The 25,162-nt window shown below is 39.4% G+C and overlaps 1 protein-coding gene across 13 annotated transcripts in view; it reads right to left on the bottom strand.

Annotated features, from left to right (window-relative positions):
* Nucleotides 1-25,162, bottom strand: part of obscna (obscurin, cytoskeletal calmodulin and titin-interacting RhoGEF a) — a 49,227-nt gene that overhangs the window by 17,844 nt on the left and 6,221 nt on the right. For 5 of the 13 annotated variants that reach the window (XM_028028563.1, XM_028028566.1, XM_028028565.1 and 2 more), the window contains exons 11-51: nucleotides 24,774-25,043; nucleotides 24,429-24,695; nucleotides 23,669-23,935; nucleotides 22,447-22,719; nucleotides 22,096-22,359; nucleotides 21,727-21,993; nucleotides 21,167-21,433; nucleotides 20,807-21,076; nucleotides 20,109-20,375; nucleotides 18,603-18,878; nucleotides 18,200-18,466; nucleotides 18,062-18,088; nucleotides 16,591-16,857; nucleotides 15,682-15,948; nucleotides 15,332-15,598; nucleotides 14,957-15,223; nucleotides 14,400-14,666; nucleotides 13,147-13,413; nucleotides 12,414-12,683; nucleotides 11,538-11,816; nucleotides 11,190-11,447; nucleotides 10,789-11,055; nucleotides 10,430-10,696; nucleotides 10,026-10,292; nucleotides 9,535-9,801; nucleotides 9,179-9,445; nucleotides 8,727-8,990; nucleotides 8,368-8,634; nucleotides 7,964-8,230; nucleotides 7,586-7,852; nucleotides 7,230-7,496; nucleotides 6,829-7,095; nucleotides 6,435-6,701; nucleotides 6,029-6,295; nucleotides 5,676-5,942; nucleotides 5,288-5,554; nucleotides 4,941-5,207; nucleotides 3,524-3,790; nucleotides 1,304-3,448; nucleotides 1,117-1,189; nucleotides 931-1,025 (exon numbers count right to left, since the gene is read on the bottom strand). In XM_028028563.1, the coding sequence (XP_027884364.1) occupies nucleotides 931-1,025; nucleotides 1,117-1,189; nucleotides 1,304-3,448; nucleotides 3,524-3,790; nucleotides 4,941-5,207; nucleotides 5,288-5,554; nucleotides 5,676-5,942; nucleotides 6,029-6,295; nucleotides 6,435-6,701; nucleotides 6,829-7,095; nucleotides 7,230-7,496; nucleotides 7,586-7,852; nucleotides 7,964-8,230; nucleotides 8,368-8,634; nucleotides 8,727-8,990; nucleotides 9,179-9,445; nucleotides 9,535-9,801; nucleotides 10,026-10,292; nucleotides 10,430-10,696; nucleotides 10,789-11,055; nucleotides 11,190-11,447; nucleotides 11,538-11,816; nucleotides 12,414-12,683; nucleotides 13,147-13,413; nucleotides 14,400-14,666; nucleotides 14,957-15,223; nucleotides 15,332-15,598; nucleotides 15,682-15,948; nucleotides 16,591-16,857; nucleotides 18,062-18,088; nucleotides 18,200-18,466; nucleotides 18,603-18,878; nucleotides 20,109-20,375; nucleotides 20,807-21,076; nucleotides 21,167-21,433; nucleotides 21,727-21,993; nucleotides 22,096-22,359; nucleotides 22,447-22,719; nucleotides 23,669-23,935; nucleotides 24,429-24,695; nucleotides 24,774-25,043 (12,240 nt within the window). Of the gene's footprint in view, nucleotides 1-930; nucleotides 1,026-1,116; nucleotides 1,190-1,303; nucleotides 3,449-3,523; nucleotides 3,791-4,940; nucleotides 5,208-5,287; nucleotides 5,555-5,675; nucleotides 5,943-6,028; nucleotides 6,296-6,434; nucleotides 6,702-6,828; nucleotides 7,096-7,229; nucleotides 7,497-7,585; nucleotides 7,853-7,963; nucleotides 8,231-8,367; nucleotides 8,635-8,726; nucleotides 8,991-9,178; nucleotides 9,446-9,534; nucleotides 9,802-10,025; nucleotides 10,293-10,429; nucleotides 10,697-10,788; nucleotides 11,056-11,189; nucleotides 11,448-11,537; nucleotides 11,817-12,413; nucleotides 12,684-13,146; nucleotides 13,414-14,399; nucleotides 14,667-14,956; nucleotides 15,224-15,331; nucleotides 15,599-15,681; nucleotides 15,949-16,590; nucleotides 16,858-18,061; nucleotides 18,089-18,199; nucleotides 18,467-18,602; nucleotides 18,879-20,108; nucleotides 20,376-20,806; nucleotides 21,077-21,166; nucleotides 21,434-21,726; nucleotides 21,994-22,095; nucleotides 22,360-22,446; nucleotides 22,720-23,668; nucleotides 23,936-24,428; nucleotides 24,696-24,773; nucleotides 25,044-25,162 lie in introns of those variants that run through there. The other 8 variants (XM_028028567.1, XM_028028570.1, XM_028028576.1 and 5 more) reach the window with 8 other exon arrangements.

Genomic DNA, 25,162 nt, shown 5'->3' with positions numbered 1-25,162 from the left:
GTTCGCCTAGTTCAGGGGTGGGCACTCCTGGTTCTCGAGGGCCGGTGTCCTGCAACTCTTAGATGTTTCCCTGGTCCAACACACCTGAATCACCTCCCAAGTGCAGTCAGGTTCTCCAGAGTCCTGCTAATGACCTCATTATTTGACTCGGGGAATTAGAGACACATCTAAATGTTGCAGGACACCGGCCCTCGAGGACCAGGAGTGCCCACCCCTGGCCTAGTTGTTTTCTGTATCTGTAGCCGATGTATACTTTTGTGTTTTGTTACAGTTTTACAAAATAAAATAAAGGAAAATAAAATAAAAGGAAAGAAAAACAAACCAGCAAAGAGTTGCAAAATAAAACAAGAAAACTATCAAGGACTGGATTGTTTTCAACTCAAGTGTTAGCTAGCTGTCTAGCTTTGTAAGAGCAACACATCGTGAGGGCAGCATACAAGCGAAATGATCCAAAATGCCAACATGCAGTGACTGGCTGCCAGAAAGACAGGAAGATGCAACTTTATATTTTGTTTGTTTGTTTGTTGTTGTTTTTACCTGAACGGTAAGCAGGCTCAGGTCAACAAAATCTGATTCTAAAGTTATTGGCTCACTGGTGACACTTAGTGTCCATGCTGGGAAACTGCTACTCATGTGAAAACATTTGTAGGACACAGCTGAGAAATAAATCTGAATGTTTTACCAAGAAATATCATTAAGACCACTCCAAGCATATTACATTTCACATGTGAAGCAAATCATTTTCTCAACAAAAAAAGTCTTCATTTTTTCCTATTTTGGGGTAAGTTTTCCTATTTATTTGTTTTTTAATATTCAACATATTATAATTGTACATTTCAAAATGTAAAGTTATTTTTGGAATAGTTTTTTGTACTTTGTCCCAGCAATTAAAAACAAAAATGTATGGAAAACATAATTAATTTTGCTGACCTTTAACATTCAGAAGTTTCATAGGTGGTTTCGGAGCAGCTGTTTCTTCGTTATTCTCCTTTGGCTGCATTGTGTCAGCTGGTTTTGGTACTTCCCTGATAAAATATCAATAAAGACCAGTTTAGTTTCAGGAGCACAACATTCAAGATGAGCATTAAAATGTAGGAACAATGTAAGGAGAACTACCTTGGTGTCACCGGAATAGTCTCAACAGGCTCCATTATATCAGGAGCCGTGTCATACTCTGAGGGACTTGACACTGTTAAAGGTAGAAAGTTGCCAATATATATAATTTAGGGTTTGATTTGAAATTGCATGGCTAAGTGATAGCCCTGGTTTGTGCTTACAACTAAAAACCAAATGTGCAACTTACAGGAGCTGACAGCAATGAGTGAAGATCTTCTCTCTTGCAGGAGTGTTTGATTGTTCTGTTCTGTCAAGATGTAGGCATCCCACAGGGAAACACTCACACTTTCTACATAATTTTCAGCATCTGAAGTTGGCCCTAGCTCTGCTTGACTCTGAGTTAGACTTTGAGTCTGTGTCATGTCCTGGGTGTCAGGCTTTTGTGGAGCAAGCTGCAAAGGAGTTATGGCTGCTAGTGGTGGATGTATAGGCGTCTGGACTGCAGGAACAGGTTGCACAGTCTTCACTATAGTTATGTTTCCATTGTAGGAGGTCACACCAAACTTATTTGCCACCTCACAGGTATAAACTCCGCTGTCGCTGTTGTTCAAGTTTTTAACCACAAGTGTGCATTCTCCGTTTTCTGTTGTTTCAACCCGGCATCGAGGATCATTTATAACATGTTGGCCATTTTTCATCCAGCGCACAGTGCTGGGTCTTCCATTGACAACACACTTTAATGTAAGTGTACCATGAAGATCTGCATTCTGGTTCTTGAATACCTCCTTAAAGACTGGTCGCATGTCTTTGCAAGCTTTGTAGCCTTTGAATGCTGCCTGGATCTTAATGGCAGCTTCTTGCATTTCGGGTTCATCCTCTATGTTGATGTCAGTCTCCAGGGGAGACGGTTCTGGTGGCTGGATCTCCTGGATAAGTTGCTGTCCTGTTTGTCTCTCGGGAATAGCAGATTGGAAGTGGTTAGGAGGAAGCTCAGTTAAGGCCTCTGAGAAAGTTTCTTCCTCAGAAATGTAGAGCAGAGGAATGTCATCTTCCATCTTAGTTGATTTTGTTTCTTCCACTCTTCTTATTGGCTCAACAGCCAGTTTAATTTCAGGTTCTTTCTTAATTGGTTTTATTGGTTGTTTTACTGGTTGCTTAAGTTTATCTCCTGTTTCACTATCAGTTGTGATAGACTTACTTCTTTCTAATTTTAAAATTTCTTCAACATCTTTCTTCAAAGGCTTTTTAAGCTGTTTGTCTGTCTTCTCCTCAGGGGACTTTACTCCAACACTTTTAGGCTGTATATCATCTTGATCTGTCTCTGTGTCCCTTGACTCCTGTATTTCCATTCCTATTTTTACCTTACTCTTTCTCCTCTCAGGTGGTTTTGGAGGTGCAAATTGAAGGATTTCATCTGCCTTTTCTGGCTCTTCTATTGATTGCTGGTTTGCTCTGGGTGTTTGTGTCCATTTCTTCTCCGTAAACTCTTGTCCATTTTGTCTCTCTTTACGATCTTCAAAATCTTTAAGAGAGGTCTTGATTAGTCGAGGAATTGTATCCTCTGTTTGATTCATAATAGACTTGAGTGATTGCTCTCCATATGCTACCTTTGCCTTAGATCTTACTGGCGGTTTCAAAGTCTCCTCTTCTGTCTTTCTTACTTCATCTTTGTTTGTTGAAGGTTTGGCATCTGTGTTTACTTCTCTCCCATTAAACTGCTCTTGTACATGTTTTTCTTCCTGACTGTTTCTCCAAAGTGTTGTTGTTCGTTGAGTTATTTTCTGTTGAACTTCATTTGCTTCTTCTGAAGAGTCTTCTTGTTGTTTAAACCCCTTTTCAGTTTCACATCCCATTTCTGTCTCTTTCAGTTCAACCACTTTGTTACCCACAAGCATTTCTGATTTATTTACTGGAGGGATGACTTTAATAAATTTTCCTACATTTCCTTCTGGTTGCCTCTTTTCCATAAGATCATTTTCCATACCCAGAGGTGAAGTTGGCTTTTCAATCCTCCTGCCAGCCTTATAATCCTTCTCTGGTGGCTGAACTGTCTTAGCCTCTTTCTTGTGCACTTCACTCCCTTTGTCTTCACTCCTCTCCACTTTTGTTCCATTCTGAGCAACATCCAAGTGCTCAACTTTAGATCCTTCATGTTGGACTTCATTATTGATATTCTGCACAGACACATTTACGTCAAAAACTTGCTCTGTGTCTTTTTCAACAGAAGTAATAGACACTTTCCTATTTGTCCTCTTCTTGGGCTCTGGGGGAATCTGGTTGGGATCTGGAAGGTTGGGCCTTTCAATTTCTGAAGCAAGAGCTGGTTTAGCGATAGTACTTTTCATCTGCGCCAATGCTGTTCTAGACTTTTCCTCTGATGGAGGTTTTGGTGCTTCACAGAAGAAAAAATACTATTAACATTGTTAGAGTAATCATCCAAAATTACGTTAAAAAAAAAGATGCACACCTTTTATTTGTACTCTTGCAGACGTTTCTGCATTTCCAACGTGACATGAGTAGCTACCACTGTCCTCTGAACCGAGCTTCTTGAGGTTAATCTGCAGGAAACAGCCGTCTTGTTTCATCTCATACTTCTCACCGGCTCTCAGAGGCAGATTATCTTTTTTCCACAGTACAGACACTCCAGGTTTGGATAACTCACAGGACAATGAGGCTGCACTGCCAACCTCTGCCTCTACACTTTGTAATTCTTTGATGAACAATGAAGCAAGCTCTAAGTGGATTGGAAGGAAACATATATTGTACAGCGTGAAATAAGGGAGTAATACATTTTCAGGGCTTCATTTTTTTGTGTACTGTACATTCAGTAGTCTGTAGTTACCCAACTTTTTAGAGCAACAACTATCTTACTAAATACTAAAACACTATGTTCTATCTTGCCATGTATGTTGTTGTCAGCAAAATGCATGTTACATAGAGTAAACATGCGAAATTGAAGCAGGTTTTATTAAAGGATCAACTCCTATCACATTGTTGAAATATTTGTGGAGCTTTTTATGTGTCATGGTTTGAGTTTTTCTGTGTATTAATTTTTAGTTTCCTCTGTTTCTGAGTCTCCGTGTTGTCCTGTCTCCCCTTGATTAGTTCCCAGGTGTGTCTCGTTCCCTGAATACCTTCTGTGTATTTAGTCTCACCTGTGTCTCTGTGTCTTTGTCGGGTCCTTGTCGTTTGTAGCATGAATCTGTCTAGCCTGTCGTTCCGTCCTCTTGTAGCCTGTTGCTACCAGTGCTGAGCCCTAATCTTCCGCTCTACTGTGCTGCCAGTTTTTTTGGACTGTGTATTTGTGGATTTTCATTATTAAAAAACATCACTTCATTTCAACCTGGGTCTACAGCTTCTGCCTCACCACCCTCTAGCACAACTCATGACATTGTGGTTCTGGTGTGATCAATGCATGTATGAAAGGATGAATGGTATCACAGTGTTCAATTTCTAGAACAGGGTACCATCTTGTCTTTTTTCCTCCCATTTTTATGAATGAAATGGTCTGTGAGTGCTATAAGTGAATCTTTAGCCAATTTAATCAGAAAGTAGAAGTGACATAATTTCAGGAATCCGACAAGCCAATGTGAGTGAATATTCATCAGAACTAACAGATCATTTCCATTGTGTTGCATGAGATTGACGTTTTGTTTGTCATTGATTTCATATTTGAGTAGTAGTTGTGGAAATGTTGTAGCAGTGGCATATTTGTACAGTAACTGGCAGATATGGTATACTTCTGCACTTGCTGCAGTAATTTCTGACACATACTATGTTTGAAAAGCACTGATCCTAAGCTACGCCGATGTAACCAACAGATTGAGAAAAGCATATTTTTATAAATAATTAATAATGAATGCCCAAAGTTAAAATAAACACACCTTTAACTGCCACATTTGCAGTGCTTTCTGCACTCCCTGCTTGGCATGTGTAGCTGCCACTGTCCTCAAGTTTGAGATCTTTGATGTTAAGCTGATAGAGGCAACCATTTTGTTTCATCTCATGCTTCATGCTGGCTCTCAGTGGCAGCTTGTTTTTCTTCCACAGCACTGAAACCCCAGGTTTGGAAAGCTCACAGCACAATGAGATCATCTCTCCTACCTCAGCATTCATATTTTGTAACTCCTTGATGAAGAACACAGGACGTTCTGTAAAACAAAAAAAATATCATTTGGAGTGTCTTTGTTAGGATACAGATGACTTAATTTCAAATTGCTTCATTACAGACCTTTCACAGATAAAGTTGCAGTGGTCTCTGCTGGTCCTGCCTGACAAGAGTAGCTGCCGCTGTCTTCAGGTTTGACATCATTAATGTAAAGCTGAAAGAGGCAGCCTTCCTGCTTCATCTCATACTTCCTATTGGCTCTCAGAGGCACATTGTTCTTCTTCCACTGAACAGAGACTTCAGACTTAGAAACCTCACAGAGAAGGGAGGCTGTATCTCCTTCATCTGCCTTTATGTTCTGCAGATTCTTCTTGAAAAAAGCTGGGAGTTCTGGGAAAGATAAGAAAAAAATGTGTAATATTTAAATTAGCATAGTTTGAATTAGTTTTTTTAAGCTTATTTTAACAGCTAAATCTCGTCATCAAATTCCACTTAATATTTGGATCATCACCTCTGACTGTCACATTAGAAGTCGTCTCTGTGTTTCCTGCTTGACATGTGTAGCTGCCACTGTCTTCAGGTTTCAGGTCATTGATGTGGAGCTGGAACATGCAGCCATCTTGTTTTATTTCATACTTCCTGCTTGCCCTAAGAGGCAGTTTGTTTTTCTTCCACTGCACAGACAACCCTGGTTTAGATAGCTCACACTGCAGGAAAGCTGCACCTCCTTCCTCAGCCTCCAAACTTCTTAATTCTTTTTTGAAGAATGGGGTCGTCTCTAAGGGAAGATTTGGGAGAAAAATACAATAAATTAAATATTGTGTGTTAGCTGAGGTAATTCAGAACTACCTCAGCTTCACAAACCTTTTACAGACACGATGGCACTTGTCTCTGCATTCCCTGCTTGACACGAGTAGCTGCCGCTGTCCTCAGGTTTCAGATCTTTGATATGTAGATAAAGGATGGAACCTTCTTGTTTCATCTCATGCTTCTTACTGGCTCTTAATGGCATCTTGCTTTTCTTCCATTGCACAGACACTCCAGGTTTAGACACTTCACAGCATAAAGATGCTGCTCCACCTTCGTCAGCCTCCATGTTTACTAGCTCTTTCTTGAAGAAAGGAGGAAGATCTGAGAAAATATGCAAGAATTTAAATTTCTTTCAGAATACTGAAAAAACATTTAGACCATCTGATATAACCATACATTGCACAATAAATACACGCATGAGGCTTTACTAAGTTAACAATTTTGTTGTTGGTTTTGCAACCTTTCACTGTCACAGTTGCTGTAGTCTCTGCAGCTCCAGCTTGGCATGAGTAGCTACCACTATCCTCAGGTGTGAGATCCTTGATGTAAAGTTGGAGGAAACAGCCATCATGCTTCATCTCATACTTCCTGTTTGCTCTCAGTGGCAGCCTGTTCTTCTTCCATTGTATTGATAGCCCAGGCTTGGATACCTCACAGCAAAGGGATGCTGTCCCTCCCTCCTCACTGGAGACATTTTTCAAATTCTCCTTGAAGAACAGGGGACGCTCTGAGAAGAGAAGCAATATATAAAGATCCAGCGGTGGCATAGCAGGAAAAGCCAGCATTAGATTGTCTTGCTCTGAATGAAGTTTCTTCCTGCAGTATTTACCAAGCAGTTTACCAAACTAACAAACCTTTTACTGAGATAGTGGCACTAGTCTCTGCTCCTCCTGCTTGGCAAGTGTAGCAGCCACTGTCCTCTAGATTGATCTCCTTGATGTTAAGCTGTAGAAGGCAGCCTTCCTGCTTCATCTCGTACTTCCTATTGGCTCTGAGAAGCACATTGTTCTTCTTCCACTGAACATAGACTCCAGACGTAGAAACCTCACAGAAAAGGGAGGCTGTATCTCCTTCATCTGCCTTTATGTTCTCCAGATTCTTCTTGAAGAAAGCTGGGAGTTCTGGGAAAAATAAGATATTGTAACATCAAATATACTTAGCATATAAATATAATTCAGTTGATAAAAATGTGAACTTTGTTTTTGGTAGTTTATTGTGATAGTTAGATTCCCTCAACAAATGGTTGAATCATCACCTCTGACTGACACATTAGCAGTCGTCTCTGTGTTTCCTGCTTGACATGTGTAGCTACCACTGTCTTCAGGTTTCAGGTCATTGATGTGGAGCTGGAACAGGCAGCCATCTTGTTTCATTTCATACTTCCTGCTCGCTCTTAGAGGGAGTCTATTTTTCTTCCACTGCACAGAAGCTCCAGGTTTAGACACTTCACAGCACAAAGATGCTGCTCCACCTTCCTCAGCCTCCATGTTTATTAGCTCTTTCTTGAAGAAGGTGGGAAGTTCTGAAAATATAGAACATTTATATTTTGTTATTCCACTACCTAGAACTAGAACGTTCTTCAAATTATTTTGGGGAGGAGAAGGTTATAACCTTTCACTGTCACAGTTGCTGTGGTCTCTACATCTCCAGCCTGACATGAGTAGCTACCACTATCATCAAGTGTGAGATCTTTGATGTAAAGTTGGAGGAAACAGTCATCATGCTTCATCTCATACTTCCTGTTCGCTCTCAGTGGCAGCCTGTTCTTCTTCCATTGCACAGGCAGCCCAGGCTTGGATACCTCACAGCAAAGGGAGGCTGTCCCTCCCTCCTCAATGGTTAGACTTTTCAAATTATCCTTGAAGAAAGGTGGGAGCTCTGTTGAAGAGAGTAATAATTGAAAATACAATAATTACATTTTGATAAATATGTCATAATTAAGGGCTGTAACACTACAAAATCTTGTCTGCAATTTTCCAAATTACAAACCTTTTACTGAGACAGTGGCACTAGTCTCTGCTTCTCCTGCTTGGCAAGTGTAGCAGCCACTGTCCTCTAGATTGATCTCCTTGATGTTAAGCTGCAAAAAGCAGCCTTCCTGCTTCATCTCATACTTCCTATTGGCTCTCAGAGGCACATTGTTCTTCTTCCACTGAACAGAGATTCTAGACTTAGAAACTTCACAGAAAAGGGAGGCTGTATCTCCTTCATCTGCCTTTATGTTCTCCAGATTCTTCTTGAAGAAAGCTGGGAGTTCTGGGAAAAATAAGATATTGTAACATCAAATATACTTAGCATGACTGTAGTTGGTGAACAGTTGAAATATGTTTTTGGTAGATTATTATAGTAGCTAAATCTTGTCATCAAATTCCTCCTAATATTTGGATCATCACCTCTAACTGTCACATTAGCAGTCGTCTCTGTGTTTCCTGCTTGACATGAGTAGCTGCCAATGTCTTCAGGTTTCAGGTCATTGATGTGGAGTTGGAACATGCAGCCATCTTGTTTTATTTCATACTTCCTGCTTGCCCTAAGAGGCAGTTTGTTTTTCTTCCACTGCACAGACAACCCTGGTTTAGATAGCTCACATTGCAGGAAAGCTGCACCTCCTTCCTCTGCCTCCAAACTTCTTAATTCTTTTTTGAAGAATGGGGCCGTCTCTAAGGGAAGATTGGAGAGCAAAGTACAGTAAATACAATTTTCTGTCCTTGATATTTGACCAATAATCCAGAACCCGTTGAGCTTCACGCACCTCTTACAGACACAGTTGCACTTGTCTCTGCATTCCCTGCTTGACATGTGTAACTGCCGCTGTCCTCAAGTTTTAAATCTTTGATATAAAGTTGAATGATGGAACCTTCTTGTTTCATCTCATACTTCCTACTGGCTCTCATAGGCAATTTGTTTTTCCTCCAGAGCGCAGGAACAGGTTTGGAAAGTTCGCAGCACAGAGAGATGATACTTCCTTCTTTACCATTTATATTTTGTAATTCTTTCATGAAGAAAACTGGGTGTTCTATAAAATATTATAAAACATTTTAAATATTGCACCTTTCTATTCAAACATACTAATTACATGAAGACATTCAACTCACAACTGCCAAATATTTTAATGCATTTATTAACTTGCCTAGTTGATTCTCTTATATTGACTAGAAACATTGTGCATCAAAATCAACATCAGAGCTTTTTGAACCAACGAACCTTTCACAGATAGTGTCGCGGTGGTCTCAGCGGGTCCAGCTTGACATGTGTAGCTACCACTGTCCTCAGCTTTGACATCAGTAATGTGAAGCTGAACTATGCAGCCTCCCTGCTTCATCTCAAACTTCTTACTGGCTCTTAATGGCATCTTGTTTTTCTTCCACTGCACAGAAGCTCCAGGTTTAGACACTTCACAGCACAAAGATGCTGCTCCACCTTCCTCAGCCTCCATGTTTATTAGCTCTTTCTTGAAGAAGGTGGGAAGTTCTGAAAATATAGAACATTTATATTTTGTTATTCCACTACCTACAACTAGAAAGTTCTTCAAATTATTTTGGGGAGGAGAAGGTTATAACCTTTCACTGTCACAGTTGCTGTGGTCTCTACATCTCCAGCCTGACATGAGTAGCTACCACTATCATCAAGTGTGAGATCTTTGATGTAAAGTTGGAGGAAACAGTCATCATGCTTCATCTCATACTTCCTGTTCGCTCTCAGTGGCAGCCTGTTCTTCTTCCATTGCACAGGCAGCCCAGGCTTGGATACCTCACAGCAAAGGGAGGCTGTCCCTCCCTCCTCAATGGTTAGACTTTTCAAATTATCCTTGAAGAAAGGTGGGAGCTCTGTTGAAAATACAAAATCATGCACAAAGGTTTAAGAACATGTAATGCAATTTACATGAAAACATAAAATAAGTTGGGGAATACATGCCTGATAGAAGTGCAATGTTTAGTGGTATATAAAATACTGATTTCAAATTTACAATAATTACATTTTGATAAATATGTGTCATAATTAAGGGCTGTAACACTACAAAATCTTGTCTGCAATTTTCCAAATTACAAACCTTTTACTGAGACAGTGGCACTAGTCTCGGCTCCTCCTGCTTGGCAAGTGTAGCAGCCACTGTCCTCTAGATTGATCTCCTTGATGTTAAGCTGTAGAAGGCAGCCTTCCTGCTTCATCTCGTACTTCCTATTAGCTCTCAGAGTCACATTGTTCTTCTTCCACCGAACAGAGAATCCAGACTTAGAAACTTCACAGAAAAGTGAGGCTGTACCCCCTTCATCTGCCTTTATATTCTGCAAATTCTTCCTGAAAAAAGCTGGTAGTTCTGGGAAAAACAAGATATTGTAACGTCAAATATATTCAACATGACTTAAATTCGTGAACAGCTGAAATGCATTTTTGGTGGTTTATTATAATAGCTAAGTTCCCCCATCAAATTGACCCTAATGACTGAATTGTCACCTCTGACTGTCACATTAGCAGTCGTCTCTGTGTTTCCTGCTTGACATGAGTAGCTGCCACTGTCTTCAGGTTTCAGGTCATTGATGTGGAGTTGGAACAGGCAGCCATCTTGTTTTATTTCATACTTCCTGCTTGCCCTAAGAGGCAGTTTGTTCTTCTTCCACTGCACAGACAACCCTGGTTTAGATAGCTCACATTGCAGGAAAGCTGCACCTCCTTCCTCTGCCTCCAAACTTCTTAATTCTTTTTTGAAGAATGGGGCCGTCTCTAAGGGAAGATTGGAGAGCAAAGTACAATAAATAAAATTTTCTGGAGTTGATATTTGACCAATAATCCAGAACCCGTTGAGCTTCACGCACCTCTTACAGACACAGTTGCACTTGTCTCTGCACTCCCTGCTTGACATGTGTAGCTGCCGCTGTCCTCAGGTTTAAGATCTTTGATGTAAAGCTGGAGAAAGCAGCCATCTTGCCTCACCTCATACTTCCTGCTCGCTCTTATTGGCAGCCTGTCCTTTTTCCACTGAATCGGCACTCCTAGTTTAGATATCTCACAGTAGAGGCAGGCCGAGCCTCCTTCTTCAGCTTCTACACTTTGTAGCTCTTCTTGAAAGAATGGAGGAAGTTCTGGAATAAAATACAAAAGTGAAAGTTTTGTAAAATGTTATATCTGAAGAAACTTTTGATCCAAATGAAATTAGAAAAGACCACCGAATAAAATTTGACTTTTCAACCAGATAACAAGAAAATAAAATAATTACCTGTTACAGTCAGTTTGAAACTGCTCTGCACATCTCCTGTATCACAGGAGTATATGCCACTATCCTGGGGCTCCACATCATGGATAAGAAGCAGATTGACTTTACCCTCCTTGCACATCTCATATTTATCACCACTTCGAAGTGGGACATGGTTGCGTTTCCAGGTAACCATGGTGATGCAATCAGATGTAGCACAGGACAGGAAAGCTGTCTCTCCTTCCATGATGACACTGTCTTTGGGTTTCTCCTCAAACAAAACTAACATTTGAAGCCAAATGTTAAAGTTCAAATGAAAACTAGATGATTTAATCTAGATGTACACTTTGGGCCCCCTTTTTTCTTACCCACCTTTGGGCTTAGGGAGAACCAACAGTTTTGCAGAGGTCCTTTCCTCCTCAACTACAAATGCTACATTCCCGGTCTCTTCTGGTGTTGTCATGGTGAGGACTAGGCGGTGCTGGCGACCGCGGCACGTCATCTGGTTCATCTCATTTTTCTGCAGGGGGCTCGAACCAAGCCACCATACACCCTCGCTCACATCTGCATGGGTCAGCTCGCACACGAACACAGCGTCTTCTCCAGCTGTCACTGTTAGGTCCTGCAGTTCTTTCACAATCTTGACACGCTCTGTGGAAAAATAAGGAGCAATATTCAGCCAGCTCTTTAGATAAATGAAGTTGAGAATGATCAACTTCAGCACACCTAAAGATTTTGCTTCACAACTGACTGTTTTTTTTAAAATCAGGTTCCTCTACCTTGACAGAAGCCCAAGCCCCATCTGAAGAAAAGCAACCATGATTGCCACCACAATGTTTCACTACAGCTTGATATCGAAACACATCCAATACTAGTCACAAATTCCTGCAGCTGAATCAGTTACTGTCAGCCTCTTTACATCATCCCTGATCTTTTTTTCTGATTTTAGCTCAGTGATGCAAAATGACCAAAATACTGAGAAAAGCTTTAAGTTCCTTCTGGTTAATCAGATTCTCTAAAACTAAGAGCAAGTGTCTACCAAAGAAGACTGGATGCTTGAAAAAAAAGTAACTGTTTAAAGGGGTGTACAGCTTCTTTTATTTTAAGGATTTTCTACCCAAAATATTTGGATGTTTTTAAGCTGAAATGCATGACATGTTTATTACATCAAACACTTTTTACTCATTTATTTTGATGTTAATTTTTTATATCAGATAAAAATTAACAGGGATAATATTTTTCACCTACCCCTCACAATCAGTTTGGCAGTGGTTTTCTTTCCTCTGGTGATGCAGCAGTACTCTCCAGCATCTGCCAGCTGCAGTTTCCTAATCTCTAGAGTGTGCAAAGGGCCTTTTTTCCTCACTATGTAATGCACTCCGTTTTCCACCACCGTGCCATCTTTCTTCCAAGTGACAGGAACATTAGCACTAGAAACTTCACAGGACATGAGCGCAGATTTCCCCTCCATAATCACTTGGCTCTCTAGTTCCTTCTCAAAGTACACAGATGCTGCAGCTGGTAAACAAAAAATAAGAAATTGCATTTGCATAAACATGTGAGATTATTGTTCACTCAAGGGCTTGGGTGGGCGGTAGATAATTATACAGTGTATTTTTTAATCAGTGTGTCAAAAATTATTCTACTTACCAAAACTTAATATTACTTAGCTTATTAATTTCCTTCGTTCTTTACATTATTTCAAGTTAAAAACGAGATAAAATAAAGTATTCAGCCATGAGGTAAATAAAGCTGTAAATAAAGTCTAGTTAAGACAAATTCTTTAGTCACTATCATCATTTTGGCTTATTAAATAGTATATCCTGTACTTAATTCACAGTCTTGCAGGTTAGGGTGAATGCAGCTTCGATTTTATATTTCACAATGAGCTCAGTTCAAATAAAAAAATGTGAATCCCAACCTTAAAAGGATTAAGAAAAAAATTGAAGTCTACAGAATGTAAGCATCAAATTTCCCTTACCTCTCACGTTGACTTCAGCTGTTGTCTTTTGACCTCCAAATACACAGCTGTATTCTCCAACATCCTCTGGTTGTATGTTTCTGATGGTCATGTCAGCCATCTTCCCTTTCTGTGTCATCTGGAATCTCCCTCCGTGGTAAAGCTGATCCTCCCCTTTCCACCACTGCACGGGCACCCCGGCCCGGGACAGCTCACAGCGCAGACACACATTCCCTCCCTCCGGAGCCTCCTGGTTCTTCAGACCCAGTTTGAATGTTAGAGGGATGGCTGGGGAAAACATAGGGTCAAAATACTTAATTTTCACAATTATTGCAGTATTTATCACTACAAATACATTTTCACCTCTCGAAACTTTGAGAAAGCATAGATTAGGTTATGTTTAGTTGGAAAATATAATATGTATGGCTAACTTTGAAATAAATTAGAACCTCACCTGAAAAATACCAGAGTGGCCTGTGCTGCATTGTAACATGCCTGGGCTATGTACACTCAATTGGTCAATTTTCACTAGAATGAGTTCTTATACCTTCCTAAAAGTTCAAGACAATATATTTCTCATACTGCATAACATTTCTCCAAATCTTTGTTTTCAGGTAGCTACAATTCAATTAATCAATCAAGTTTATTTTTATAGGCCATTTCAGCAACAAGGCAGTTCAAAGTGCTTTCCATCATAAAATTAGCAAGTGTTTATTTAGGTTTTCCCTCAAAACGACCCATTTTGCTGGGATTGATGATCTGAATGGTCAAGTATTGCACATTATTCTGGGGTATTGCGTTCTGCAAAAACAGTGCATCCCTTGTTGTAATATTTGGACTTTGTAACGCTGCAGATCCACATACTAGTAAATGTAGTTTTAATTCTCAAGTACTGCAATGTGTAGGCACAGCGAGTCAAGGCATGGTTAAATATTAAAGTACTGCCTAGTGTCGCTAATTCACATTTTTTATTAGTATCATTCATATTAATAAATGTACATTACAGAAGCATAGTTTATGTAAAAAAAAAAAAAACTCAAAAATACCATCATTAAGTCTCCTCTGCAACATAAATAAGTTTAAGCTGCTGTGGTGCACACAGTTTGAGGAGGGAAGATATAGATCATGCATCATGCTAAACAGTAAAAAAAAAAAAGAAAAGTTGAGAAGAAAAAGTATTGTGTCTTTTGATTTTCATTCGGTTTAAGATAATTTTTCTCAGATTTGAAAGTTGTTTCACCTCATGAGATTTAAAATTTAGCAAGTACTCTTACATGTAATTGTGACATGCGCTGTGGTCTTGACATCTCCACACATACAACTGTAGAGCCCACTGTCCTCCAGTTGGGTGTTTTTGATGGTCAGCTCCATGATGCTGTTACGATTTTTAATCTGGTACTTGAAATCACTCTTCAGCAGCTCTTTCCCTTTCATCCACTCCACAGCGAGGCCGGGCTTTGACAATTCACAACTCAACATCACGCTGTTTTCCTCCTCCACCTGCTGGTTCCTTAGCTTTGTTTTGAATGTGACGGGTGGAGCTACAATATGAAGAAAATGTTTATTATTTACGTTGCCTTGGGTTTTTTGTTTAGTCCTAACATTTTTATTCAAGATTTCTTGATTTTTAAGTAAGCCTCCAGGTCTTCTGCTAACTTTTACTTCAGTTTTATGATATTTAGTATGCTCTTACAGCTGAACGTTGTTTTTACTATGGAAAAATGCCTTATTTCAACAAAAAAAAATTATTTTACATATTAGCTACTGGCTGAAATTAACAGTAAATATATGTCTCACGTTTAGAAAAGCAGCACATTTTCTTTCTTCTAACCTTTGACTGTGAGCTCAGCTGTGGATTGGCTGTCCTCTGTTTTGCAGGTGTATTTTCCAGCATCGTTCTCCTCAACGTTGTTGATGATCAGCTTGGTGAGACCTCTCTCTTGTTTCATCTCGTACTTGTAACCGGCCTTCAGGATGACTCTGCCTTTTCTCCAGTCGACCGGAGCTCCGGGTTTGGAGAGCTCACAGCAGAAAGCTGCGCTGTCTCCTTCCTTTACCTCCAAATTCTCAACTTCTTTCTTGAATGTCACAGGAAGAGCTGGAAAATATTGTAAACAGTTTATATACAGAAGATTTATTTTAAATATCTTTAATGTTCTTTGCAGAAAGTTTTGTGCCTTCCCTATACGTAGAACATGAATCATACCTCTAACTTTGATGTCAGCTGAAGTCACAGCAGTCCCAGCACAACAGCTGTATTCTCCTGCATCTGCAAGAGTTACAGTTCTAATCAGCATCTCTGCTGCTCTGCCCTCCTGCTTTGTCTGGTATTTTTCTCCATCCTTCAGAAGTTGTGCATCTCTCCTCCACTCTACTGCTTGTCCAGGTTTGGAAAGCTCACAGCGTAATGTTAAACAACCATCCTCCACTGCTTCCTGGTTCTTCAGTTTTTGCTTGAATATCACTGGAATTGCTGAGGGAAGAAAACCCAGATCTACTATAACATCTTCAATGCACAAGATGATTTCATTTTGAGATGGTAGTGGTGTGTCTGACCAGTAATTGCAACACTTGCTGTAGTTTTGACATCATCACAAATGCAACTGTAAGAGCCGCTGTCCTCTGGGAGACTTTTCCTGATGAGAAGCTCTGGCTTGGAGCCGTTTTGCCTGATCTGGTATTTCTCACCACTGGTCAGCACAACGTCATCCTTCTTCCACTGCACTGGGAAGCCCGGTTTGGAGAGCTCACAGGAGAGTGCCACGCCGTTTCCCTCCTGTACTTGAATATTCTTCAGATCTTGAATGAATTTAATGGGCCTTTCTACATTAAACAAAAAAATATACTCAGACTGTGACCCGTTTCATCCCAGTAGCACAATTTGTTGCATAAAGAATACTTTTGATCTGAGCAGTACACCCACACTAAATTTTAGCACAATAATCTTTTCGTCCCTCTCTCTAAACTCAAGTTACACCACTCATCCTCCTCACTGCAACTTCTCCATCACAAATAATTTGATTAGATTCTAAAAACTTATTTCAGTTTTGTTTAAACCATTAACACAACAAAAATGCACTAGACTAAACAAAGTAGATTTATTACAGATTTAGTCATACATTTACATTTATTAACACTGTTTCTAGCATAAACTAGTTAGATTATTGACAAATCAGTGTAATTCATCATCCTGTAAAACTCTTGTCACCATTCAACTTTTTTTTTCTTTGTTACAAATCTTATCTTCATTATTTCCCCAAAACTCTTAAGTTTCCTTTAATTTAAATGTATCACACATAGAAAGGGAGTGGAGAATGTTAATTACAAATAAAAGTGTAAGTCATTGGTTAACTGTATTTTGTTTTTGTTCAACTCAATAAATATCTTCTTAAATCTTAAAATGCAAACTAATAACAATTTTATTTTTTCCAGACAAAGATTTAAGCTACATGAAGTTGCACGCACCATTCACTGTGATCTCAGCGGTTGTCCTTTCTTCCCCACATACACAGGTGTAATCACCAGAATCCTCCACTGTGAGGTCTGTGATCTTCATTTCCACCAGCAGGTCTTTCTTCCTCATCTGGTACTTGTCTCCATTCCTGAGAAGCTGTCCTCCTCTCCTCCACTCCACTGAGTTAGCAGGCTTGTTGAGCTCACAGTGCAGAGCCACAACGTTGCCCTCGGTGACCTCCTGGTTAACTAATGGTAACTTGAAGCGTGGAGGGAGATCTGTTAGTAACGAAAAACAAAACAGTTATTTTATCATGGTACTGAGCTTGAGAGAGGATAAAACCGATGGCAGTAATGACAGGGAATGGAGGATGTCTCAGGTGGAAGGTAGGTGTCCTCACATGAAGTGTCATGCTCGTAATGATCTCTATCTATTCCGGTCATAAGTAGATATCACCCACTTATACCAGATTACATGAAAATAATTATAATTTAGGTAATGAGTCTTTAACTAGTTGGCACCATGACACAACACACCCTTGTTTTGATGTGAAATGACTCCAGTGGATCTCAGAAAAGTATACACCCCTGTTGAAATTCCTGGTTTTAGTAAAAAAACAAAGAAATACTAATTTAAAAACTTTTCCACCTTTAATCCATATGTTGTGTAATTAACATAATATACAATCTAAGCTAATATTGTGTTTAACCGTCTTTAAATTGAATTTCAGCTTTCAGTCATGTTGCGTAAATACCTAAAATACATCATAAGAAATCTGGGGGTTTCTTTGAACGTTACTTTAGATAAAGTAATGTTCAATTGTCCTTGAACATTTTTCTTGACATTTGCTCATGTCCATCCTTAAACTGAAGTCCTACTTTGCAGAAGACACAAAGGATTGAAAAAACTTCATTGCACAAAGGAGAAGTACAGAAAATTGTCACCATAGTATTATTTACTAAAAAGGCATAGCACTCTGGATAAAATTTCATTGAAATCTTAGAAAATCTTTTTTATCAAGAAAAAATGGCAATGGACAAGACATGTTCACAATTTGACAGATTCTGTTAACAACTACCATGTAATGTTAAATATTGCCAAGAAAAGGGGTTAAGCTACCAAAGAAGACTGGAAGCTGAATATGAATCAAAATATTGTCAAGTGATTTATAATTTTCCTACTTTATACTTTCATAAAAACAGGCATTTTCTACAAGGGTGTCCGTTTTCCAAGATCTACCATGTTTGACATGTAATTTCACTTACATGAAGAAACAAACTATGCAAAATACAATTGTTACTAATGAATCAAGGATACATCAGGAAAGAAAAATATGGCAGAATGAACACAAAGCACAGCTACATTAAGCTATGTTTGGGATACATAGGTGGAGAAATGAAGCAAAACGTTTTCTTTAGGGTTTCAAGACATAAAGGAGCTGACACTGTGAGAGTGATTTTTGGTTTTTATTTTGAGGCTGACCTCTTTGACGTCTGCGCTCAGGTGATTCTGTTGAATACATGGTAAATCAATTTTACAGAAAGAAGAATGTAATCTTTGTAATCATTAATAAAAAGTGTTCTGGTGTATTTTTAGAAGCCATAAAGATTTTGCTCTCACCTCGCACTCTGAGCTCAGCACTGGTTTGGCTGTGTTTAGTCTTGCAGGTGTATTTGCCAGCATCGCTTTCCTCCACGTTGTTTATAATGAGTTTAGTTAGATGGCCCTCCTGTTTCATTTCATATTTCTCTCCTGGTTTCAGGATCACTCTGCCTTTTCTCCACTCCACAGCAGCTCCAGATTTGGAGAGTTCACAGCAGAAAACTCCACACTCTCCTTCTTTGACCGACAGGCGCTGGAGTTCTTGTTTGAACGTAACAGGAAGTGCTGTAGTAGCGTTTTTGAAAAAGAAAATGGTATTTGGCTTCCTCGGTTAAACAAACATGGTGATCTGCTCTTATTCTCCTGTAATTCTCAAAATTGTATAATTGCTATGAAGGTTTATTTTTATATCCCAACTTACCTTTGACTCTGATTTCCGCTGTGGTTTTCTCATCTCCAGTAATACAGCTGTACTTCCCTGCATCATCTGGTTGTGCATTGAAAATAGTCATTGAAACTTTCCTTCCTTCAACCATTATCTGGTATTTATCACAGCCTAACTCTTCAGACAGCACCTGTCCCTCTTTCAGCCACTGAATAGGGGCCCCTTTCTTTGACAGCTCACATTGTAAAGTCACACTATTCCCTTCTTCCACCTCTTGGCTCTTCATACTCACTTTAAATGTGGCAGGAACCGCTATTAAAACAGAAATAATTGAGATAATTTAAACCAAGCAAGGGAAAGGCGTAGCAGTGTTAAAAAATCAAGTCCTCCAATACAGTACTGGGCAGTAGTTTTAGAAATATTCATCATTGGCATGAATGTGGGCTGCACAGTGGCGCAGTTGGTAGCACTGTTGCCTTGCAGCAAGAAGGTCCTGGGTTCGATTCCCGGCCGGGGTCTTTCTGCATGGAGTTTGCATGTTCTCCCTGTGCATGCGTGGGTTCTCTCCGGGTACTCCGGCTTCCTCCCACAGTCCAAAAACATGACTGTTAGGTTAATTGGTCTATCTAAATTCTCCCTAGGGGTGTGTGTTGTGTGTGAATGGTTGTTTGTCCTGTATGTCTCTGTGTTGCCCTGCGACAGACTGGCGACCTGTCCAGGGTGTACCCCGCCTCCCGCCTGGAACGTAGCTGGAGATAGGCACCAGCAACCCTCCCGACCCCATTAGGGACAAGGGTGAACAGACAATGGATGGATGGATGGATGGCATGAATGCCATTTTAAGTTTGATGATGCATTAATGATACATTTTAAGTTTTTTCCATGGTGGAATGATGGTGCAACGTACAAATATAATCAGTTTTGAAAACATAAATTGAGCGCACATTTTTTCAATTTACTGTTAACTTTTCCCTAATTCACATATCTTTCAAATTAAATATACAGGTGCAAATATATCCATATATCTCCAATGATATCTGGACTACATGGTTTTATTAGCCAACAACACCACCACCATGCTTGACAGTCTGTACAGTGTTCTTGACCTCAGCAAAATTTAAAACATTTGGACTATGCATAGACCACGCCAAGAAACCTACCAATTTAATTAACTCTTATTTCACCAAAAGGAATGGTCTAACATGCAGTGAGAATTGCTTGTTGCATATTTATTGACATGTAAATTCTGCTGTTTTTCAAAATCATGCAGAGATCTTCATCCAAATACTGTTTCCACATGGAGGGTATGGATTTATGAATTTAGCTTACATTGTGTGAATCTGGTAAAAGATTAAGTTCAAGCTTGTGCACACATTTTTTTATGTTTTATCACTACAACCTAGAAAATTATTGATTCAATGCAGTCGTTAAAGCCCAAAATTAATATTGTCTTCATGCACATGTTGCATGTTTGTAAACTTCTGGCAAGCACTGAATACTTAGGAAGATAAAATGTACTAAAATTGTCTCAAAAAACCATACCAATGACTTTTACTGTGGCCTTTGTTTTCTGCTCTCTGCACACACAGGTGTAGACGCCGCTGTCCTCGGGCACAGCCTCCCTGATGGTCAGTTCCAGGGTGGAATCCCTCTGCTTTATCTGGTACTTCTCTCCATTCTCCAACTGCTCTCCTCCAAGTCTCCACTCAACTGGGACACCAGCTTTTGAAATCTCACACTGCAGTGTGATGTAGTGTCCTTCCTCCACTTGCTGGTTCTTCAACTTTTGCTTGAAGGTCACAGGAATGGCTAAAATGTAAAAAAAGAAAAAAAAGTATGTTGATAAGTTTAAGTTGAAGAATAAAAGTAACCTTTTAAGACATTCTAAAAACATTTGATCCCTGTGTCTTTGCATTCATTTCTCTCCTTTTATACACCGTACTAAAAGAAATAGTAAAATGGCTGTTGTTTCTAAAACAGCTTGATTTAAGGAGGATGTCATCAGCATACAACTTTATTTTACCTAAATGATATTTAAACCAGTTTAAAAGAATGTCAATCTGATAGAATCTAGTGATTCTAACAAAGGCCAATGATCCAAAATATAAAATGTTTTAGCCTAATTTTCATTTTTCTTTATTAATATCATTTATAACCAGAATGACCTAAAGTCTGAATTTCGTCAACTGAAAAACAAACACTTGAATTGCATTGTGTGTATTTATTTATTTATTTTTTACCATTTACAGTCAGGGTGGCTGTTGTCTCAATGTTTCCACAGATGCAAGTGTAGATATCACTGTCTTCAGGAGACACATCAATGATCCTGAGTTCAGTCAGTGTGTCTCTCTGTCGCACGTGATACTTTTCTCCATTCCTGATGACTCTGTCTCGACTTTTCCTCCACTCAACAGTTTGACCAGGCTTGGAGAGTTCACAACGAAATGTAGCGGTGTTGCCCTCCTCAATCAACACGTTCCTCAGCTTCTGTTTGAAGGTGACTGGCAGAGCTGAGGAGTTACATGTAACCATTGGTTAGACAGCTAACTCCAGTTTATTCTTAAACCCATCATTCAGCTCATTAGGTAATAAAATTTTACCGGTGATCTTGACTGTGGCAGATGTTATCTGATTTGCACACTCACAGCTGTACACCCCACTGTCTTCAGGTGCAGGTTTCCAAATCAGAAGCTCCAAAGTGGTTTCCCTTTTCCTCATCTGGAACTTGACACCATTCCTCAGCAATTCGTGCTCCTTCCTCCATTCTACCGGTATTCCAGGCTTAGAAATTTCACAGCGCAATATCACACTGCTGCCCTCCTCAGCTTGCAGGTTCCTTAGTTTCTGAATGAATGTAATGGGAATAGCTGGAAAAAATATAGAACATAATGAACTTTCAATTCTCAGATCACAACTACAAAACAGACTAAAATATTTTTTGTTGTTGTTTTTAAGATTTATTTATTTATTAACAGAAAGGTGTTGTAAAATAATAATGCAGTTATAGTAACAAATACTTTTAAAAATGTAAAACCTAAGAACTTCTCTGTGTCTCTTGCTGAGTATGTTTCATATTTGTAAAAGAAATACATACGTTGTAACACAAAGTGTTTCAGTAAAACAGTAAACATTGTGAACAAAAACTATTCACATAGCTTACCCTGCACTTTGAGACTGGCTGTCGTCTGGTGTTGCCTGCAATGGCATGTGTACTCTCCTGAGTCCTCGGGCAGAAGTGCTTTGATGGTAAGAGAGATGATGGTTTTCCTCTGTTTCATGACATACTTTTCTCCAGGTCGGATGTTCTCAAAATCTTTCCTCCAATGAAACTGGACTCCAGGTAAAGAATATTCACAGGTTAGTGTAACAGCCTCTCCTTCTTTGGCCTCCACAGCATGCAGAGGCTGGGTGAACTCTGCTGGGATGGCTGAAGAAGACAGCAACCTTTACAAAAACCTGCTATGACTCTATAGACTTTAGTAAATAAGCAAGACATGGTAACAGTAAGTGACACATTTTATGTTCATACCTTTGACAGTAACGACAGCTGTGGTTGTGACAGAGCCACTGCTGCACTCGTACACCCCAGCATCGCTGTTGCTGACCTCTCGAATGGTCAGTCGGGCTTCACAGCCAGAATGGGTGGTGAAGTATCTGGAGGAGTGCCACATCAGGCAGCCATCTTTGTACCACAAGATGTGACATGGCTTAGAAGTCACACAAGATAAAACTAAGCCTCCTCCCTCGAAAGCCTCACAGTCTTCCAGTGATTTGATGATGGTAGGACGCCTTTCTGGTAATATGAAGACAAACGGACTTATTATATCTGACTGAAGTGTAAATAAATATTAAAATCTCATAGAAAGGTCAAAGTCCTTACCTCTAACTAGCAGTGAGGCATAAGATCTTTTGTCCCCTGCTACAAATGAAATAGTACCAGTGTCTTTGCGGGCAAGTTGTCTAAAAGTAAGGGTGTGGAGGCCTCCTGGTATCACCTGGATCTCATTGAGCTCATTGGTATAAAGCAGAGTCTCGTCCAGATACCACTTGATCCCCCAATAGTCATCGGGACAAATTCGACACCTGAATGTTACTGTGTCACCTTCAAGGCACTCCACATCTTCTAATTCATCCAAGATTATCACCTTCTGACCTGAAATAAGGAAAAGTCATAACCACATGAAGACTAAATAGAGTAGCTCTTATTAGCTTTTAAACTTTTGTCACATCATAACCACAAACTTCAATGCATTTTATCAGGATTTGATGGTACCTGAGATTATCAAAATACTTGACTAGTAAATAAAACTTTTATTTTTTTATTAATAAAAATCTGAAAAGTTTGCTGGGCTTTTACATAAAGCCAAGCTGAGCCAATATTTTGTAGATCAAATCTTCCTTGGTTTTTCGCTTTTCAAATCTAGAGCCTGAGAGCTATATCTATTCTTTGCAAAATGACTAAAGTTTAGTTTAATGTGCGAAAGAGTGTCTGTTAAGATCAATTTTCAAGTACTGCAATAGATTCTCCTTCTGACCTAAGACTTTGTCACATTTCCATATTTTTGCTGTGTCTCCTAAATGACTTGAAAAATGCAGATCATTCAGAAATACAAGAGTTTAGAGGGTTGAATACATCTGCAGATTCTTCTTTCTAAATATTTTGGAAACCATGTATTCTTTTGCTTATGCTACACGGATACCCATCTCTTTTTGCTTTATCACATAATTCCTACAAAATAGACTATAGGTTATGATTATAATGTGGCAAAATCAGAAAACCTTAAAAGGTCATGAATACTTTGAATTTGAATGAATACTTTTAAAGAGACACTATAATCACAATGGTTTTCGGGAGCTTTTTAATAAAAGCTATAATTTTTGTCAAGAAAAACAGTAATTAATAGCCGCTTACTGTTAAGGTCTTACATTACTTCATTTGAATAAATCAACTATTGGAGTTTTTTCTTATATTGTGTATGATGACAGAAACTTCAACAAAAACTTATTTTATATGGCACAGCATAAGGACCTTTTGAAAGGAAATAAACATGACTGATCAGCAGTGATCCTACCAAACTAACACACTTTGCATATTGACTCACCCTGCACAGTAAGTTGTGCCCGGCTCTGCATGGTACCAACATCACACACATAAATATCCGAGTCTGTTTTCTCTAGGCAGGTGATGGTAAGGGATAGAACCACTCCCCTCTGTTTGATGACATACTTCTTCCCAGATCTGAGCTCCACCATGCCCTTTAGCCATGTCACACGCTTGGCAGACCGCCTGGTCTCACACTCCAGTGTCACTTTACCCTTTTCTTCTCCTCGAGTATCTCTCAACTCCCTTGCAAAAGTGTGCTGAAGTTCTAAATGAAAGAAAAAGTAAGTTTAGTAGATTTTGAAAAGATACTTTTTTGTCAATTTACACAATATAATTATAATAAATAAATTTTTTATGCTGATTTTAATAAGGCAATGTCATATGCTAGCATTATTTCAGCGCAAGTCTTTCTTCATATAAGTTGCAGGAGATTTTTTCGTACTATGAAATTAATCTACAATTTCAACACATCCTAAAGAGGCTGTTTAACATTAAGATCTGGTGACTTATTGGAGTACAATATCCTCTTTGTCATTCTTGAGAAAGCTTTTTGAGTTATTTGGGCCTTTGTGATATGGTGCATTATCCTGCTAGGACACAGTGTGCTCATAAAAAGACACTGATCGTTTACACCAATTTCTGAAACTCTCATCCAAATCGTACAGCTGGAATCAAGACTCACTGGAGAGGATAAAACACCAGTTGTATCCTGTGAGACTCTTACTTCAAGTGAAAGATGAATAAAAAACCATAACTACCTCTGATCTCCACCTTGGCTCGGGATGCAACACCATCAGCCTCGCAGCAGTATTCACCAGTGTCTCTGATGGAGGCATTCTTGATCACCAGGCGTGCCAGGTTCTTCTCAATGCTCATCTCATATTTAGGGCTCTGCCTGATAGGACGTCCATTTTTCAGCCAACGAATGGTGACTTCTGGTTTGGTGATTTCACAGCTCAACTCAGCGTCCTCCCCAGGTACAGCCTTTACATTTAGCAGGTCTCTGAAGATGTGCACAGGCTTCTCTAAAGGAGGAAAAACACTTAGCATCTTAATGTCTGCTTTAAATGGGCAAAACAAGCACATAAGACACAACTGTTCACCTTTCACAAATAACATGGTTCTACAACTCAGGTCTTTAATTGTGAAGACAACGTCACCAGCATCAGAAAGTACGACATCTCTAATTCCCATCTTATAGATGCGACTGTTGTTGACAAGTTGAATGCGACTGTTGGTAACCACCACCTGACCGTTGATGGTCCAAATGGGTTCATCATCCAGTTCATGAGAGAGAAGGCACTCAAAAGTACAGTTTTCACTCTCCAGAACAGATACCGTCTTTATCCGCTGAACAATGGTAACATGTAGATCTGCAAATACAAGAATTGATCAAACAGCCCCATGTGGTAAATGCGGGACAGTTGACAGATAGTCAACTGTCTATAGTGAATAGACAGTTGACTATTTTAGATTGAGCTATACCAACTGC

Source organism: Xiphophorus couchianus, chromosome 9 (genome assembly GCF_001444195.1).
Source record: "Xiphophorus couchianus chromosome 9, X_couchianus-1.0, whole genome shotgun sequence".
Classification (NCBI taxonomy): domain Eukaryota; kingdom Metazoa; phylum Chordata; class Actinopteri; order Cyprinodontiformes; family Poeciliidae; genus Xiphophorus; species Xiphophorus couchianus.
This window is presented reverse-complemented; position numbering and strand designations above follow the sequence as displayed.